At 38.6% G+C, this 20,160-nt stretch overlaps 1 protein-coding gene across 3 annotated transcripts in view; it reads left to right on the plus strand.

The window, feature by feature from the left end:
* LOC105384338 (protein real-time) overlaps positions 1–16,981 on the plus strand; it is a 64,899-nt gene extending 47,918 nt beyond the window's left edge. Inside the window, exons 6-17 of one of the 3 annotated variants that reach the window (XM_048622763.1) lie at positions 4,118–4,233; positions 5,370–5,429; positions 6,035–6,164; positions 9,944–10,032; positions 10,689–10,947; positions 11,401–11,519; positions 14,059–14,115; positions 14,843–14,968; positions 15,276–15,399; positions 15,773–15,879; positions 16,244–16,362; positions 16,735–16,981. In XM_048622763.1, coding sequence (XP_048478720.1) covers positions 4,118–4,233; positions 5,370–5,429; positions 6,035–6,164; positions 9,944–10,032; positions 10,689–10,947; positions 11,401–11,519; positions 14,059–14,115; positions 14,843–14,968; positions 15,276–15,399; positions 15,773–15,879; positions 16,244–16,362; positions 16,735–16,822 — 1,394 coding nt within the window. In that variant the 3' untranslated portion in view covers positions 16,823–16,981. Of the gene's footprint in view, positions 1–4,117; positions 4,234–5,369; positions 5,560–6,034; positions 6,165–9,943; positions 10,033–10,688; positions 10,948–11,400; positions 11,520–14,058; positions 14,116–14,842; positions 14,969–15,275; positions 15,400–15,772; positions 15,880–16,243; positions 16,363–16,734 lie in introns of all 3 variants that reach the window. The other 2 variants (XM_048622762.1, XM_048622764.1) reach the window with 2 other exon arrangements.
* The last annotated feature ends 3,179 nt before the right edge of the window (positions 16,982–20,160 follow it).

The following is a 20,160-nucleotide window of genomic DNA, read 5'->3' on the forward strand; positions in this document are numbered from 1 at the left end:
AGTGAGGCGTAGGAGTTCACAATTAGAGTTGGCTGGAATGTGGCAAGTTTGCTGCAATGCGAAGTAAATTAAATGAATCGTACAGATTCCGAGTACAGCGTGGGAGTATGCAGCCCCTGAATTCCAATATCAGAGGGTGGAAGCCTACGAACCTACATAAGTATCTTATTAAGTTATTTTTAAAGTATTTTTTGCTCACATATTTACATAAATAGTACATTGTGTAAGTTGATTAAATAATAATAATAATATGTGGGGACATCTTCACACATGGCCATCCGACCCCAAGCTAGGCAGAGCCTATGTTATGGGTATCGGACAGCTGATATATCTACACAAATACATAGATAGATACATATTAAATATAAATATCAACACCCAAGACCCGAGTACAAATATTTGTCTTCAAATATCTGCCCCAGCCGGGAATCGAACCCGGGACCTTCGGCATAGCAGTCAGGGCCACTAACCACTACGCCATTCGACCGTCTAAATATTTTAATGTAAGCCCGACGGGAGAGTTTTTCATTATTTACTTAACGAGATTGATAATAATGATTTTGCTCTGACATAAATAATAAATTTGTAAACTGAAAACCAGCAGCTGAAACTGAAATGGACTGCGGTCGGGGCTTCCAGGAAATTGTAATAAGCGGAGAAAAATTGCTTTCGTAGATAGAAGCCTTACAGATTCAATATTGACCTTTAGATGCTCTGTTGGTTTTATTGATTGTGGCCGATGTAACTTGGTTTGATGATAGGTTTTGTTATTTATGTATTTAATTCTCTAATACATATAAAAACATAATAAACATAGGGTATAAGTATTTTCTTATCTTTACTTAATGCCATAAGTATTTTCGAGGTGCAACATTTTATTACAAAGAGCGCAAAAAGAAAACAAAAGTAGTAATTTAGTTAGTATTAAGTTTCCTACAGAGACCCGTCAAAGTGGAAATCTACACTTCGAGCAATATGTCCCTGATGATGATGATGAAGTTTCCTACAAACAGGCAAATAACTGCTGTGTATGTAAGTCAGTTTAAAACGATCAAAGCTTTTGAAAGCAAAAATATATGAATTCCGTGTGTCGGAACTTTCGGTACAAAGTTTTAATGACCACGTTTTGTCAGGATTTCCTCTGGCAACCACAATTTACCACCCACATGTGCCCGCTCTATCTGTATTCTGGAATACACAGAGCAAACATTTCACTACTGACTTCAGAACAGCTGTTCTAGACCCCGCTTCAAGACAGGATGCGCCAAAACATGTAACGAAGTTGAATAAGGTTGGTTTTTGTTTGGTTCTCACTGGCAAGTTCATGGGAAATGCTACTGGTAATGGTAACCTCAACCTTCAGATGTGGTTTTAAGGCGGAAGCTCTTTGCTCGCATCGGCTCTGTTGTTTTAAACTGGGATTGAACTACTGTTTTTAGGTATTCCAATTAATTACATTTTATCTAATAGGTAGGTAGGTAGTGGCTGGAAAAGGAAGGTCAAAGTCACTGTGGTAAGACCATACAATTAAATAAAGTAGGTACCTACTGGATTTTACTACGCTCCTTAGGAAAAACTATAATTATAAGCATAACTTGAAAGTTAATTAATTATCAACACAATTCACAATTCACAATTCACAATTAACAATCCAAACCAAAGCTCTGAAACAACAAACCCAGACAAACCAATTACCTATTCCTGTGTCTATTCTATATTCCCACCGATGCCATATTGGAAATGTAATGTAGGCAAGTGGGTCGCGGGACTCGCAGGCCGGGAGCGGAGTCGCTCTTGACCGTGTTCCCGGAGGAAGGGGTCAGGGGCACCCCCCGCGCCCCCCTGCCCCGGCTGCGCCCGGGAGCGAGTGCTGCTAGTGTTCCCGGGCTTGTTCTACTTAGGGAGTCTAGGGCACGGGTTGAACTTTGAACTTAGGTATGGGGCTGTGGCTGGGATTGTAGTTGTGGTGAACAAATGATTGTGAAGGCTGGAAATCGGTTTAGTGCTATAAATGAGGTATTATTCTGATTCTGTTGTAAGTATTTAAGAACCGACGAAAACAGAGGGGTGTTAAAAGTTTGACCTTTTATCTGTGTATATAGCTATATACGTTAACCGATTGTCATTTAGTTTTTATATTTTAAAAGAAATAAGTCTGTCGTTGCAAAATTATATTATTAAATTTTATTTATTCTACACATTGCAACACCGCCCGGGGCGCTAAAGCGCGCGGGAGACTCACTGACGTGTCGCTGATTTCCTCTCCAACTTCGTAATCCAGTTAACAGTTCAGCGTCAACTCACACAACAGCTGAAGGCTCTTTAAACTTAGCTGCAGTGTGAACTACAGTGGAAATACGATGCAAGTGGAAATGCTTTAACATAAATATGAGTTGATGTTACTGATATCCGTTACGGGGTAAGCAAAGGTGGGATTGTTGCGGTAATTTTTATGTATCAATTTATTTTAATGTAATAGGTATGATTTGTATGATGACCCGAACACTGTTTCTTTGCCACAATGGTGGTAATATCACCATTGTGGCAAATATCACCATTATATTTAATAATCGCTTAACCACTGTATATCATGAGATATATTGGAGTAGTGAGACGGTGTAATGAAATAAAAGATTGCGGGTAACTGAACTGTTGCCCGTTTAGTACTATCTACGGATATCAAAAGGAAACATACGTAGATATGCATTTGTTAGTACATGGGCTTGAGCGAACCCTACTCTACCTAAACAATTTGCTAAATGCTATCGTTTATTTTCAATCCCTAACCTGTCTGGCTTCTTCCCGTCCCGAGTCGCTCAGCGTATGTACCCCTGCTCCACACAGCTCCACACCTATCAATTCCGTTATCACTATAAGTTTTCATTTTCCTTTTTTCCGCTTACAAGAGTATACGACATAATGTGTTTCAAAGTGTTACGGATGGCTGTTTAACCTTGTTGAGCCTTTTTCGGGGAAAGTTTTTTGTGAATTGGGAATAAAACATACTGTTAGTTGAGAAGTAAATAATAATATACAGTAGCTTCTTTCTTTATACATATTGCGCAGAGAGCGAAATAAGACTTTTCCACACCGATAAATAAATAAAACCTTTGCAACGCTTCATTGCATATCTAATTGGCTTACCCAAGCTTATCTACAACAATGGAAAATAGAAATGGATTATTTCGTAACGCTAAACGGCAGAAACATTTTCTATTGCCAGGTAACACCTACTGTGGAAAGGAAAAATGTAATAAGCAAGGAATTTCAGTGAAAATGCAGTTATGAAATCTCTTTCCCCTGCCCCTGAAATTAAACCGTTCCTGAGCGGAGGAAACTCAATGTTCTGCTGGCGGAAAATTTCCCATCTCCATTATCAATTCATTAGAAATTCAACCTTAACGCTCTAAAGTTTCTTGCAGAGAATTGTAAAACGTGCCTCAGTTCCTAACGACTATATTCGAGTGGCATGTAAATTGAAAGTTATAAATGCAAGCTCCAGAGTTTCAGGGACTTTCGTTTCCTGGTGCGCGAACAGTGGCATTGTTTACAGCGACAGGGTTCCATGTGTAGAGACGGGTGTGTGTAGATAGGACTTTGTGAATCGTGTCACACGGTTGACAGTTCAAGGTAAATAGAGTAGGTCTGGACCCGGGTTTCTATTGTCTGGTAGTTACCTCGTAGTTTTTAACCCTCGTCAATACGTACGTTGGCAGTTATTTACACATATACATATATTTACTTACAATCGATAGCTTTTGAACTTTATATTCTATTGTTGTTTTTTTGCTATTGTAACTGAAAGAAACCTTCCTTTGTTTGATATATTGGATCCTCGAGGGAATTTGGTCATAACAGGTGGATGTTAATTTACATTGGGTTTTGCACCCCTGTAACTTACACATCATCATAGAAGAATCTAATGACCATTGCTCAGCATTGACCATTTTTCACACCTATGCGCATCGTCCATTTTCCAAACACCTCCAGCAACTAACCAGCTCTATCCCCCCACAGATTAGTATTCGCTGGACAGCGAGTACATCAAGCGGTACCTGGTACTCATTGCCCATTATCCAAAGACCTCCACCAACTAACCAGCTCTATCCCCCCACAGATCAGTACACTCTGGACAGCGAGTACATCAAGCGGTACCTGGGAGAGCTGACTCCGATGCAGGAGTCGCGGCTGCTGCAGCTCAGGAAGTGGATCTCGGAACTGCAGAAGGGGAAGGTGACTGATTATGAGTTTTTTTTAATAAAAGTAGACCGTAGAGTAGTGTTTTGTTTCTTTTGGTCACGTATACATTTTTAGCAAGGGTGACCCGAAGGAATTTTGACATAAATTAATATAGCCATGTGATTTTACAACACTCTGGTACACACAATGATGTAAATAGTGAAAGAATCGTTCAGATTTTTATTTATTTTACAAAAACAATAATCATGTCAAAATCTTTTCCGTTTATTAAATAAAATGCCCATATTTTTTATTTCACTAAACATTGTCGAGCTTGCTCTAATAAAATACGATATTGTTGGACGTATCGGAATATTTGTGGTTGCCTCAAACTGAAATTCACAACGGGTTTCGAATTTAAAACTACAAACTATTTCCATTTGTGAGACTCTGAGCTTTCGCCTCCGAGTTCCGGGTATTTGATATTCAAATTCACAAGACATAGATATAGTATTGAAAACCTGAAAACAACAAAAGAATAGTTTTCGTAAGGAAATGCTTTTCGTGTACAGTTTCCCGTATTTTCAGAACATCTTGTGTTTGTAACAATTTGATGAAATTATGTCTGCAAAGGACATTGAAATATTACGCCCTCTAACAAGCGACACCATCGCTCTTTTATAACGATGGAAGTTTCCTTCGGAAGAGAACATTACACCTTCTGTTACAGTCGGTATTCCTTGAGGAAATCTCCGCTGAGTGAGAAATCTTCTCATATTTCTTGAACGATATCAAATCCGATAATAGAAAGAAATACCGAAGCCTATAACTGAAATAAAAACTGATTAGATCATAAATCAGCTTTTTTTATACTCGAACAGTAAGAATGAATTTACCTACTTGGTGTGTAAATGATTTTGTTTCTGGCTAGGTTAAAAAGAGTGTATCTCATGGGGTTTTATTGAATAATATAATAGAATATAATCTTCGTGCACATCACTTAAAAAACTCAAAATACACTAACAGACTAGGAACAATCTACAAAAGGCGGCCTCTATGTTTACTACTTGATAATACCTTACTCCTAAGCCACCTTAAAGGAATGTACATTGTACACTGTCCAGTGGCCACCTATGTCAGACCTTAATTCACACAGAAACACCCTCAAACTTACCCCCTCTCCCCACCAGGTACCATCCGACACGACCCTGCTCCGCTTCCTGCGCGCGCGCGACTTCAACGTAGAAAAAGCCCGCGAGATGCTGTCGCAGTCGCTGCTGTGGCGCAAGCGGCACCAGGTGGACCGCCTGCTGCTGGAGTACGCGGCGCCGGACGTCGTGCGCCAGTACTTCCCCGGCGGCTGGCACCACCACGACAAGGGTATGGACCACTACTCAAGTAGTATTTTTCAGCGCGAAGTCGACCCTTACCTATACAGAGCTTGTGTTCTTCGTCTCTCAAAAACTGTGCGTACCATCATGACAAGGGTATGGACCGCCACTCAAGTGTGATAGGACAGCGTTGTGTTTCTACCGTAACCTATATAGAGAGCATTTGTTCCTTTTTCGTCACAAACTGTGCGCTCCTTGGTGGACACGGCGTAATCCGTGATAAAGAGTAACTCCTGTCTATATTTAGTGCAATTTATTCATTCGCACCGATACATGAAGGTTTCTTACATCGTCTCCATCCATTTGCATGGAACATGGTGTCTCAAATATGGAAACTTGAGCCGAAGTGGAGCAATTCATTCATTCTAGCCGAAGGAAATCGGAGGTTTCTTAAGTCTCCTCTATCCATTTGGACGGAACACAGAGACACAAATATGGAAACTCGAGTGTTCACCGTGGAGAAGGCCCGCGAGATGCTGTCGCAGTCGCTGCTGTGGCGCAAGCGGCACCAGGTGGACCGCCTGCTGCTGGAGTACGCGGCGCCGGACGTCGTGCGCCAGTACTTCCCCGGCGGCTGGCACCACCACGACAAGGGTATGGACTACCACTGAAGTAGGATTCTTTCAGTTCTGAAGCTACTCTAACCTATACAGAGCTTGTGTTCTTCGTCCCTTAAAAACTGTGCGTACCACCACGACAAGGCTATGGACGACTACTGAAGTGGGATAGAACATCGTTGTGTTTCTAGCCGAAACTATATACGGAGCGTTTGTTCCTTCAATATGTGTAATCCCTGTATGTTTCGCCACACTCAGCTGTACTTTTAATGTATTGACCGAGTGCCAGATGCAGGGGACAGCAACACTTGTGAATGAAAGGAGCCTTTCTTGTGGTTGGCTTTTATGAAACACCTGTTACAATTTCTATACCTACATTTGATCGAGTATATCAGTGTAATAATCAATTAACTATGTTGCAAATCTAACTTTTGCATTTATAATATTATAATATGACTATACTATAGACTCCTCGTCAGTAGAGTTTCCAACCCTCAAACTTGGCTAAAAGTTTTGAGTGTGCCTAAAATAGCTCCCAAAACCGCCTGTCACAGGGCCATTCAAGTGAAAAACTTTTTCAGTAACTCAACATGAAATATCTGTCAAACGCACGTTTCTCGCGTTAACTTTTAAGGGCCCGTACAGGGTGACGTGCCGCGCCAATTTTGGGTTTTCAATGCTCTTCACACAGCACACGCAGTGACACGCACACATGTAAGTTTGCACAGTGGGTCGATAAACTTTTACTCGCCAACTTTATTGACAATTATGTTCAAGTACATTTTGGGTGATTTTAGGGTAAGTAAGTATAATTCTTACTTACACTGGTAGGCACCAGGAAAGAGTAGAAATTAATAGGGGTGCCACTTTACTCTATACTCGGAACCCGATTAGCTTTCTCAAACAAATGTGGTATTTACTTGTAGAAAGGCAACTAAAAGTATTAAAGTGTATATAATAAGTTTCGGGCATCCTCCAGCCAACTGAACCCCGACGACAAAGCAAAGTAAATACATAGTGTCGCAAAAGGGCTATACTAAGCCAAAAGGGGATGACTCAAGGGGTCATTCTGAACAACTTTTGTTCTACGAGATTTGCAAATTCGCGAAAAAAAAAATTCGTTTTCCATGGTAAAAAGTCACATGTCCAACAAAGTTTCTATGAAAAAGGTATTTTTTTGTTAATTTCCAAAACTCGTAGAGCAAAAGTTCAGAATGACCCCCTGTCTTACTCCTTTTTACCCGACTGCCGAAGGAGGAGGGTAATGTTTTTTGATTGTATGTATGTATATATGTATGTTTGTCTGTTTCTTTGTTCCCTCCTGTAGCCTAAACGGCTTGATAGATTTTGATGTATGAGGTATTGTTAGAAGCGTATTGATGGCGCGATGGCTATAGGCTATGTGACGTTCCATTAAAATGTACATAGCGCCCTCTTGAGGACATACGTGATGATCGAAAAAATAATAATTCAACTTTGCCGTGTAAGGTATCAAATGAAAGGACTTGATTTTCACATTACAAAAATATGCATATTGAAGGTATTTAAATAACAACACCAAAATTATTGAAATAAAAAATGATCATGAACTAGGTACCTACCGACGTAAAATTTCATAAAATAAAAACAACTAAAAAGTTACAAATAAAAAAATATAATTATAAAAAACTAAAAACCTGACTGTACGCTAAAAACATGAAAACGAGTCCCAATGTTAATGGAAAGTATTACAGGCGGGGACCAACTTGACCGCCACTCAAGGCCGTTTTCTAAGTAACATTCAGCTAAATGGTGAACCCTCTGCTGGTATAATTTGTTTATATACCGCTTTTTCAATACCTGTAAGTACATTTTTTGGCAGCATAATATTTTTACTTAATTTTAGGGTTTCGAACGTCAAAAGAAAAAAAGCAACCGTTATAGGATCTCTTTGTTGTCCGTCTGTCTGACTGACTGTCTGTCACCGCCCTTTTTCTCAGAAACGGGTAAAGATATCAAGCTTATATTTCGCATAGATAGGGAGTACCCCAAAAAAAAATATTATGGTACTCCCTGTCCCACACAAGTAAATTGGGGCTTATATTTTTTCCAGTTATTTTGATGTGTATCCTTTTTTTTCTTTGTTGTTTTGTATAACTATGTGTTTCTTTTCTTTTAATCTGTATTTTTTTGTTGTTGCTGTCTGTGTCGAAAAAATGTATCTTTATCTTCAAATCACGCCATCTATCGTTTGTTTTTTTTGTGGCTACTGTCTATAGAAGAAATTCCGTCATTGACAATTTTACGTTACGAATTTATTTTTATTTATTTTATTTTTATTTTTACATTTTCGTGGAGAATCAACAGCATTTTGTTAATAAATAATTATTACTTATGATCACATAACAACTTGATGCCATTAACAGAATGAACTTAGTAAACCCAGTAAACCTAACACATCCAGAGGAAAAACAAAATCTCTTTCTCTCTCTCTGAAAAACATACTTAATAGCCCAAACTCGATGCTTTTAGCTATTAACATCTTTGAAATAAAATTGAGCCACCACCGTGTTACTGCCCTCATCAGATCCTCAGGAGACCATACCTCAACCAGCACCAAGAGACTGTATTTTTGATCCCTAACCTAATGTTCGTGCGTATTGTCATCACTTAGATCCATTCGCTATATTCCTGCTCCTCATCAGACCTTTACGAGACTGTAATATCACGAGAATATTGCACACTATCTAATTTAATTTAATGTATTGAATATACTGGAAGAATTATGCTTCCTCAATTTCAAATCAAATTATGTTGGTGTCATAAAAGTTGAAAAAGTGCAATGACAACCAATGTGCAGTGATTTTGTATCTGTACACGATAAGATCGCGAGCTGTCAGTGCTGCCTAAACCGACGTGACCCTTCTTTGGAGGCCAGCGGCCAACTGAGTCAAACGTCACTTGTGTTTATGATTTTATAACACAGAAAGCCGCCATAGATATTTGTATGAAGATTTGAGGGAAAAAAATTGCTCAAGTTTGGGATTAATTTACACAAAATAAGTGTGTGTTTATTAAAAAACAAGGTATTTAGCGCCTAGTCCAAGCCTTTAACTTTATAATATGATAAAAATCATATGAAAATTCTTAATAATTACGACACAGTTGTTACAATACGGGAGTGTGATTGACTGGTTTTTCTTGATATTCTGAAATTAATTTACAGTTATCCATAATCATTTACTTAAATTCGAATGATTCAGCACCTAGCTAGACTCTTCAACTACCTGTGTGATTTTTTTCAAGGCTGTAGAGCATCATTTACTACATAATTCTATGACAATGCCAACCCTCGATTCCCTATTGCAGACCCTTAATGGATACTCTCTGATATCAACGACCATTACGTACGATTTATATCCATTATTGTTAAAAAATAACACTTTGCTGAAAACATATTTATATTTTATGCTTTTTGTCTTTTCAACCAAAAGGCATCACGTCCCCACTGCTAGGGCACGGATCCCTTTTCAATCAAGCAAGGGTTTTAGGCCTATAGTCCACCACGCTGCGCTGGCCTAGTGCGAGTTGGTGGACTGGGCCTGAACCCCTTTAGAAAGGCATGATTACTATATATTTACCCCCAATTCATAGAGCTTTCTGAAACTTTAAAACAGGTTTAAAATTAACATTGTGATATACGAATTTAAACTTTTTGACTGACGTAAAGAGTCGAAACTCATGTGTTGAGGCAATTTTAACCATGTTGTAAATTTACAATACCGTCCGTCTATGCATTTGACGGTTACTTTATATCTTCCTGCATGTTAATTCCAGACGGTCGTCCGCTGTACGTGCTGCGGCTCGGCCAGATGGACGTGAAGGGGCTGCTCAAGTCCATCGGGGAGGACGGACTGTTGAAGTTGGTGAGCTATACACGATGTTTGTCTAGTGATAGATAAGAATATGCTTCATTGAAAGAAAGATTTTTTTTTCCCACACGCAGAAACAACACAAAAATACCTAAATTAAATGAAGTATGCAAAAGTTTTTTTAAAAAGCATAGACATTATCAAAATGAAATAAAGGAAATGAGCAAGGCTGTTGCTTCCCAGTGCTGAAACGGGTTCTAGCTCAGCTTGATGCTGTAGTAGGCCATAGCGCTGGTTTTCAGCTAGAACTCTTAAAAGAAGAAACCCTTTCCTAGAAAGGTCGTCGATAAAAGTGTGATGTGTGTTCATGTTCATTATTGATGAGAAAGCGATTGATGAGCTCGTAGATATATCAGTTGCATAACACCTATTTTAAGCTCGTAATTGGCGCCTCCCATAATGACTGACGCAACTGTACATAAGTAGCAGTCAGCGACTGATAATTAACCTAATTTACTCCTTTCGCCAATGTGGCAAGCGGTAGTCCAGCTCTAGTGTTTCTCACTTACATGATAAGAAGAGGAATGGCATCTCACGATAATCTCACTAGAAAATATCATATCAGGAAATTTTTAATAAATTCATTAATTACAATTTTAAGTTTTCTAAATATGTACTTCTTACTTTAAACCCTATTATTATCATTTCAGACATTACACGTGTGCGAAGAAGGCCTCAAACTCTTAGAAGAAGCAACCAGGACCTCAGAACACGCGATCCACTCGTGGTGTCTCCTGGTGGACCTGGACGGTCTCAACATGCGGCACCTGTGGCGGCCCGGCGTGAGGGCCCTACTCCGGATCATACAGATAGTGGAGGCGAATTACCCGGAGACCATGGGACGGTTGCTGATAGTAAGAGCCCCGAGGGTCTTCCCGATATTGTGGACGATTGTTAGCACGTTTATTGGTGAGTGGGAAGTTTTGGTATATTTTGAGGGCATTTTAGGGCGGCTTCTTATAAAATATATAATATAAACACTCACACCTTGTACTAATGTACTCCCTTGCGGGGTAGGGAGAGGTGCATTGCTGCACCCACTTTTCGCCAGTGTTTATGTCAGTTCAGTCCCAATGTAATGTAAGGCGGCTTCTTATTATGTGATTTTACTATGATCATACAGGCTTCTAGATACGTCTAAAAAGTCTTGTCACAGCTTCGTCTCACTGGATCTGGGCACTCATCGGATTCATTGAGCAGTGCGTTGACACCATAAGAGTACGTTCGGGCCAAGTGGCCGTTCCGGTGCTACTCGTATTGTGTAAATACGTGATCCACTCCTAAACAACACAATAACGTACTGACAGAATACTTGCAAACTCGGTTCTTACTAATACCCCCCCCCCTCCCCCCCTCTTCCAGACGAGAACACCCGCAGCAAGTTCCTGTTCTACGGCGGCAAGGACTACCTGCAGGCGGGCGGGCTGCTCGACTACATCCCCCGGGACCTGATACCGGACTTCCTGGGGGGACCTTGCAAGGTATGGAACTGGTTGCCAAGAAGGAAATGTTTAGGATGACCTCATGCCTGACTTCCAAGCAGAACGTGCAAGGTACGGGGTTAGTGTTAGTTGGGCTAAAGAAGGCAATATAAGGCACCTTGGAGGTGACGGTTGATTTTTTGGTTAACAAAAAACTAACGAAGAGGTGTAATGTTATTGGTATAATAAATACGAAGAGTTACCAAGTACGTACATGTTATATGGTTAGCCAAGAAACTATGTTTTTGGTAAATACGTCAAAATTAAGTGAAGCGCGGTGATTGCTGCTTGATAGATTGCGATCTTATTATTGGTTTATGCAACATGTAAAGTTGACTGCCTATTCAATTCTATTTTTTACGGGCGTGTAAGTGTATAGTCTCACCAGAATGGACCCTATCGTTTAGAGTATCCTTTTAAGGTCTACTTAACGCCATATGGTCACCCTTTTGGTCTTCTTTCGCGAACTAAAAACCTTATACTAACGAAGGATACTTGACTGTTAAAAAATATTCCGCCGCCAAATAATTGAACAGTTCATGAACTCCGTTACCTCGATAATTCGGATCAAGTCGATTGTTTTTTGCCAATTATTTATTAACGGAATATCGATTGGCCGCATTCAATTAAGAACACAATGTACAAAGGAAATTTCCGGGTTGAGGGTGTTGGAAATCAAGGCCAATACTTACTTGTATTTAAATTAAATACAATAGGGTGTCCACTTTCTGGAAAGTCAGGGATAGTCAGGGAAAAGTCAGGGAAGCTCAAGGTGGTCAGGGAAAGTCAGTGAAATTGATGGGCTACCTGGAAAGTCAGGGAAAAATGACTAGTAAAGCATATTTTTTTGAAAAATTGAAGTTATTTCTTTTACAAGTTAAGATTTTTCTTCTACTATTTTATACGTAAAATACATAAGTAATAAAATAAAATCTCGTAAGCCAGATTTCAGACTCAGTTTATAGTTTGTTAAATAGTAAAATGATGTCACACTCTTAAAGTGTGACTCACCTTGCCATTCTGAACAACAATTGTTTTAAGACTTTTAGAAGTTTGTGATGAAAAATAAGTCCTCATATAACGTGTTGGTGCAGACGCGCTGTATCGGCGCTCATTTCATCCATCATACTTTGCTCCGGCAGCAGGACATGCTAGCGCATGCAGAAGCGCTGCCTCCAGCTGGCACCTAATGAAAAATTTTAAGGCCATAGGAAAATATTTGATTTTGGTATTGCTTTAATTAAATAAAATACGATATTTCCAAAGCTTAACACGCTTTATTCGAGTTATTACAAGTTTTATTCACAAAATTAAAAAGTCCATTTTATCTACCTGTATCCAACCTCACGATTTCAAAAAAATAATAAATGAGATGACGTACTTTTAAAGCACTCTGTACTAAGCCTACCATAAATAATAAGTTGCTTTAAATAGTTCTACCTAACGTCTTTTGCTATAATAACCAGTGGATCCCGCTTGGGTTTCCAAAATATTAATGACTTTTTTCAAAAGTCATTTTGAAAAGTAAAAAATATAGGTTTCTCAATTTTGCTAATAAAAAAAATACACGTATTGGCAAATTATACGTATTTAAACTTTGTTGTACAAAAAAATCAAGTACGTACGTATTTATACTTAATTTATCATTGCATTCAATACACTAGTGGTAGGTACTCGTACATAGACGAAATGAGGTTACTCGAAAGCGTCTACGAGTTTTTGAAATTCGCCATTATTTATTTTGTTTTTCAATAGTTAAACTTCACCTGGCCAACAAAGTTTGTATGGAAAAGCATTTTTTTTCGCGAATGATATTCAAAATGCCTGACTGAGTCACTCTCTTTCACACTTTTTACAGCCCTCTGTATACATATTTTACGCAATCGAAGTTTTTTTAATAAGTGTGAAGCAAATAAAGTTTATTTTGATATTTGGTCAGGGAAAATTTCTGAAATGGTCATGGAAAGTCAGGGAAAAGTCAGGGAATTTTTTGAAGCATTCTGAGTGGACACCCTGTTAATTGATTTGAATTTATGTAATTTGAATCGGATTTTATTGTTGTATTATTTATTGCTAAACTATATTTAGAAGTATAAAGAAGATGAAATTAATCGAACATAGGTTATCTTATGTACGTAATTTGCCATTTACATACAAGTTCTTAACTTAAATACTACTCACACGGTCATTTTAGGTTTAGTAAAAAATAATCTTCTTCCTGGTGTCGATAACGACTCAATAAAGTTTGCGCGCAATGCAGATTCCTTAGACTTAGACCCAAGGTCTATAACTGAGAAGGTTCGTGGAGGCGTAAATGAAGAGAGCAGGTCTATCGTGGGCCCAAGTGAAGGAGGCAGCTCAGGATAGGGAATCGTGGTGAAGAATGTCTGTAACCCTAAGCTGCACAGGGGAGTAACAGCTAGGACTAGAATGAATGAATGATGACTGATTCTCCAGGGTTCACCAGGCGCATTTGGAGTTAATAGACTCCTTATTTTATTTATTATGTATTCATTTTTTGTTTATTTACCTGCGGCAGACGGACATTGCCGAGCCGGCGTCCAACGTCCCTCAACACTATCACATCTACATGTCGGTTCGTGGAGTGAGACTAACTGAACGATTATAATTATCATTCACTTGAAATGTTGGGTACATGTGTACTTGATAGTCACTTCGCTTGCGCAGACTTGGCATTTTGTTTCAAAATTATAATTTACTTTTTTATTTTGTGTTTTATGTACTTTTATGTTAATCTGAAGGGCTAGAATGGGGCGCACTTAAGACGTGACAAATTTTTTGCATCGCGCAGCCTCAAGAGCGGGCACGACGGACAACTTTTGTCATATCTTAATTGCGTGCCGTGCTAGCCCTTCTGTATCTATTTGTTATAATCTGTGTAATCTTACTTTCGTTTACAAGCCATGTCTGCTGCAAGCTCATTTCACTTATAAATTCTACACAACACTTAAAATGTGAAGTCAGAAGTAGGCTTACCTGTGTAACGTATCTCACACATTAACACACACATACATCAGTGGCTCATATTGTGTTGTGTAACTACGGATATTTGTCAAAATAACACAGTCATTTACTGCTAGGTTTAGCGTCATGTCTCACCGTTGCTAGTGTATGTGAAAGGTAAAACATTATTATAATGAACCTCCATTTAATTTAAAAGTTATAATAACAATCGGATCGTCAGTTACGTACGTTCATTCACTCACCAAAGACAAGCTAGATATTTGTTACTCGTTCATCATTCACGATTCTAAATTCAAACGACAACTATTCTTTTCTAATTTCGAATTCTATCCTGCCAGAGTTTCGTGCACGAAGGAGGGCTGGTGCCGAAGAGTCTGTACGTGAGCGGCGCCTTCACGGAGCGTGAGGGGGATCCCCTCAGTGAGGACAGCATCTACCGCTCCGTCAGCCTGGGGAAGGGACAGGTAAACTATGAAAATTTATTTATTTATGGCAGATTAAAAACGCAATTTTTTTGACTGTCAAAGTTGACCAAACATAAAACCGAATTTCTTTCAATTTTATACCAATGACTTTGATACAAAAACTATTTCAACCGTGTCCATTACCAATGGTGTCATCTATCGGCATCTCCACAAACCACTAGCTAATCTACCAGCTATTCCCCCAACAACGCCATCTACCGGCTTCTCCACGAACTAGCTCCTCTAAGCCAAACGCCATCTACCGGCGTCCCCACGAACTACCTCATCTAACACCAGTTCCTTATAGGTGCACGAGGTGGTGGTGGTGTGCGCGGACCCGCAGAGCGTGCTCACGTGGGACTTTGACGTGCTGAGGCATGACGTGGCCTTCACCGTGTTAAGAGCTGACCAGCCGCCGCCGGAGACTGATGGTAAGTATACTGTCGACTTTAATAGGTATATTGGTTTTCTCTTCTGTTATAGTGGTGCTTTAGGTACATTCACTCATGAAGTAATAATAGATAACTGTCGCGTCGTGAATGCCTCAATAGGCGATTAGCGACTAAGAGGCATATAATGCTTCCATGGCGTCTATAATTCTTGAGAAATAATTGGGGATTATATCGATTTAACTAGCGATAGGTACTTGTGTGGAACGTACGCAATAGTATCCTTCTAACACGTAATAAGTGTTGAGTGAGGTCTTCCGGTCAAGCCATAAAAGTAGCAATCTATGTATGTAGCCAGCCTTTCATCTAAGATAACTTTCAGTCAAATAATATACCTATCTCTTCCACCTTCCAGGAGAATCAGACGGTCGCTCTTTACTAGAGCGCGCGGGCTGGCGCGAGGGCACCCACTACCAGCGCGTCGAACCAGCGCTGCTCTGTCACGACGGCGAGAGCATACAGGTACTATCAATCAGTCTGCAGCCTATAGGAACACCACTTTTCTTTATACATAGCCATACCTAGCATATATGATGTGGTTATCCAAGTAGCTTTCCTATAAGGCCCTTCTCCCATTACGATACGCCAACTCGACTTTAGTCTCAGAGACTATAGTCGCCGCGAAGTATCTCACATACATTTATATGGCACACTACGATACTGGTACTGTACGTCGTAGAGTCGCGCGGACATATCGTAATGGAATAACGGCCTAAGTGTGACTTGAGTATGGATTGCGGAACTCTCAGGAAGTATCTAAACAAAACCCGAATTCCCTCTCTAAAATTCCAAGTTCTCATTCCATCTATTTTACTCCGATCTCCAGGGTTCCCACGTGATGATGACGCGCGGCGCGTACATCCTGCAGTGGCGCTGCGACACGCTGGACTCCCCGCGGGCGCAGCTCATGTACTTCCACGAGACCCTCGCCAGCCACCACTACAAGTAACTACTTTTATGTTCTTCTAAAGTGCCACCAGCATCATCATCATCATCATCATGATCATTGGCCACTGCATCTTGATATATAATTGTTACAGCGGCTGTGGGTTTTGAGAACGACTTTTTCTCTTGTAACTGAACAGGCCTATACGGGCCTTACACTGCTTGCCACATCGGTCACAGGCGTACTCAATACATAACACATACAAAACCCCTATCGTATAAAATACATGTTTCATATGTTCAACTTTTCAGCCACACAAATTATTCTCCAAACTTTACTATTCGATTCGGGGTACAAAAAATAAACACAATTTCTATTAAAATGCTTATTTATTTACAAAAACCTCCGCTAACCACCCCCTTTTCCCCCAGGGGTTCAATGTCAAGCCTGCAATCAGGAGCCTCGGGCTTCTCCTGTCTCAGCGGCAAGTCGGCGGCGTCCTCCTGCCCGTCGCGGTGATCGGAGTCCCCCCCCTCCGTCCTGCACCCCCCCGCGACCTCGCAGGACTGGGCAGACCGCGACCCCCCGCTGTGAACTCACGGGGGGACTAATGGGGAAAATAACGGTGTGACAGGCGAAGGTATGTGGATTGTACCTAAGTGAGGATTGATTGTGTAAAGATACAAATTGTTCTACGAGATTGTGGCTCGAAAATGCATTGGATTGATAGTGTAAAGATACAAATTGTTGTACAAACGTTGGTTAGGATTCGAGATCTACGGGTTTGAGGTCTGGGATTATGTTAAAATATGACTCTTAAGTGTTTTTGTGATAAAAAAATACTTTTTAGATAAATTCGGGGTAGTTTTAAACAGTATAGGGAGGTTTTACGTGATTTAAAACCTAACGAATACTTACGTGATATAATATAGATGTAAAAGATGGGAAAATATGAGTACACATTTGTACTGGGTAATTTTATTCTAATGTAATTAATTTACCTTGTTCTGACTATTTAGTTTGCATTTTGAATGTAAATGATAATAATATTATAGAAAAATATTAAAGTTTGCATACTTTAAATTCACCTTGTAATTAATATACAATTTAGTTGGGTAATCCACAGATAAACATATTTTTTATCATAGGTGTGATTTATATTTTAATTTGTGTAATTCTGCACTATGAAAATATATCTATGCATAAAATAGTATATATTTATTTATACGTACAAAAATATATCTATCGATCGTAACTATTTTATCTTGTAAATATTCTATTTTAAAAGAATCGAAGTTATTTATGTCAGTGATACAGTATGACAATTGCGCGTATGTTTATACATACTATATGCATTAAGTGTATTTAATATGTGTTTAAAGATATTATTTTATACTTATATCAAAGATGAATAAATAAATAGACCTACTTACTTACTTTGTAAATAATAATGATGATCTCTAGCAGATTTTGAAGGCTGCCATTACTGGCTGACTTATTGCCTAAATCATAATCAGGTAATTGTGTGGCGTTTTAACTTCGCTGGAGTTGGTTTTAGTTCACTATACTTTGTAAAATATGGCATGAGTCCTATGAAGTTTTATTGACAGCTCCTTAAGCCAGGTAAATAATGTTGGTGTTCCCTTGAAAACTAAGAAATGACAAATGAAATGTACGTATTTGACAGCTGTCATGGGGTTATTGCTATATTTTACTAAGTATAGTAACTGTAGTGCAAATGCATTGCGATTTAGACTATGTGTTCTGCAGATATGAGTTGTATTGAGAGCGATTGAAGAATAAGCATCTTTGTAAATACTTTTTTACTTCTATGTGTAAGCAAATATTATTATTTAAGTAGATTTATCAATAGATGAGACTTGTCTAGATAATTTTTCATTGACATGTTATTGTGTTTGTGGAATAATCAAGTTCCTTTGAGATGGTGATGATTATGTAAACATTAGTAGGTAAGTATTTACTGTATGTATTGTAGAAAATTGGTATTGCACCTTATCTATGTATTATATTCATGTAATAAAAATATTTTTATTTTCTTTTTTTCTTTTTATTTATAATACTTTGAGTTATCTTAGTTCGGTAGTAAATGTATACATACTTAACTAATTAATATGATGTTGTATAGCTTATTACATTACATTTTATAGAATTATCCTAATTCCTTCAAAGCTATGAATGACCTTTCAAACTTTATATTATTATAACAATCGACAAATAGTTATCATACTATGAAATTGTTAAACAAAGTTACGGTAAAATTTACCGGAACTTACGTAAACTTAGTCAAAGGAGTAACTCAACATTTGAGAATATGTATAAATTAATTACACATAGACAAACAAGTTTACCAAAATCTTTAATATTCTCAATTTATGATGTTGTCACGTAGAATAAACACACACACACACTCACGCCTTGTACTAATGTACTCCCTTGCGGGGTAGGCAGAAGTGCATTGCTGCACCCACTTTTCGCCAGAGTGTTATGTTAGTCCCAATGTAATAGGGGGCGGGCCTATTGCCATTTTACGGGCACATCTAAGACCCGGGAACAAATATCTGTGTTTAAACAAATATCTGCCCCAGCCGGGAATCGAACCCGGGACCTTCGGCTCAGTAGTCAGGGTCACTAACCACTACGCCATTCGGTCGTCCATGTCATGTGTAGAATAAACACATTTAAAATAAAAAATAATCGATTATGGTCTGAAGATATACCTTCGTTGAAGTTTAATATTAAAATAATAAATATTAGCATACAACAAATCAATCAATAGCTCTTTGAACAATTAAAAATCGGTAATTTTTGTCAATCCTATATCTTTAAGATCTTAACTGAGTGTAGCATCATAAAAATATGAAATACTTACTTGTACATTTTTTATTAAGACTTTTAAGTCTAGTGCATGTCTTTGTGTAGTATTTGGTAATGGATATTAGGATATTAGGGGTACGAAGGCACAACTTGAAAAATACTATTTGTACTACCACAAAAAACTTAAAACACTGTTTAACAAGTGTTTAAAACGAAATGTTAAATACTGTCTCAAGTTTTTGTGTTAGGGCCTATAAGTTTATTATTCTTATTTCATATAAAATAAAATATATCTACGTAGTGTGTTCTCTCATCATCATCGCTGTATAGTGGGAAAGGTAATTCAAGGTTTTGTATGTATCACAAATTATGAGAGCAATTCACACTTTGCCCTCAATTTAAGAAGGCCTAGTGGGAGTTTTTTTTCTTTCGGCATCGTACGGAACGGACGCATCGCATTCAGTATTCTTTGTATAGAAATTCACACAAGTGAGTCCACTTCAACGGCACTGCCGACGCCGTTTCTCCATACATTTAAAAATGTGTTTGGTCCGATATGTACGATACCGACGATAGATGGACGCTTATTCGCGTTTAGTTTTCACAGTTCGGGCGGTGAAAAAACTTCCACTTGGCTCACACACATACGATGCCAAATGAGCGACTCAACAGTATACTCTTGATGAGCCAAATTAGGTGTAAGTATATGTATAATATTTTATCAATTGTTAGTGTGCGTAAGTATACATGTATGTAATAAAATGAATGACATTTATGTAAGTAGGTATATAAAATCTATTGTGTGCATCGAAGCAGAATATGAAATATATGCGTAGGTTTAAATATTGTACATAATATATAGTCAATACGACTTTGGGCACTGCTGAATTTATTAGTTAGATTTATATTACTGTAGCCGTTAGTCTCGATATGGATAATTAGAATGATACAAAAACATTCAATTAGGTATATATGATTCCTATTTAGATTAATGGTCTGTTTCACAAAGTCTTACTATCAGG

This window comes from Plutella xylostella, chromosome 8 (genome assembly GCF_932276165.1).
Source record: "Plutella xylostella chromosome 8, ilPluXylo3.1, whole genome shotgun sequence".
NCBI lineage: Eukaryota > Metazoa > Arthropoda > Insecta > Lepidoptera > Plutellidae > Plutella > Plutella xylostella.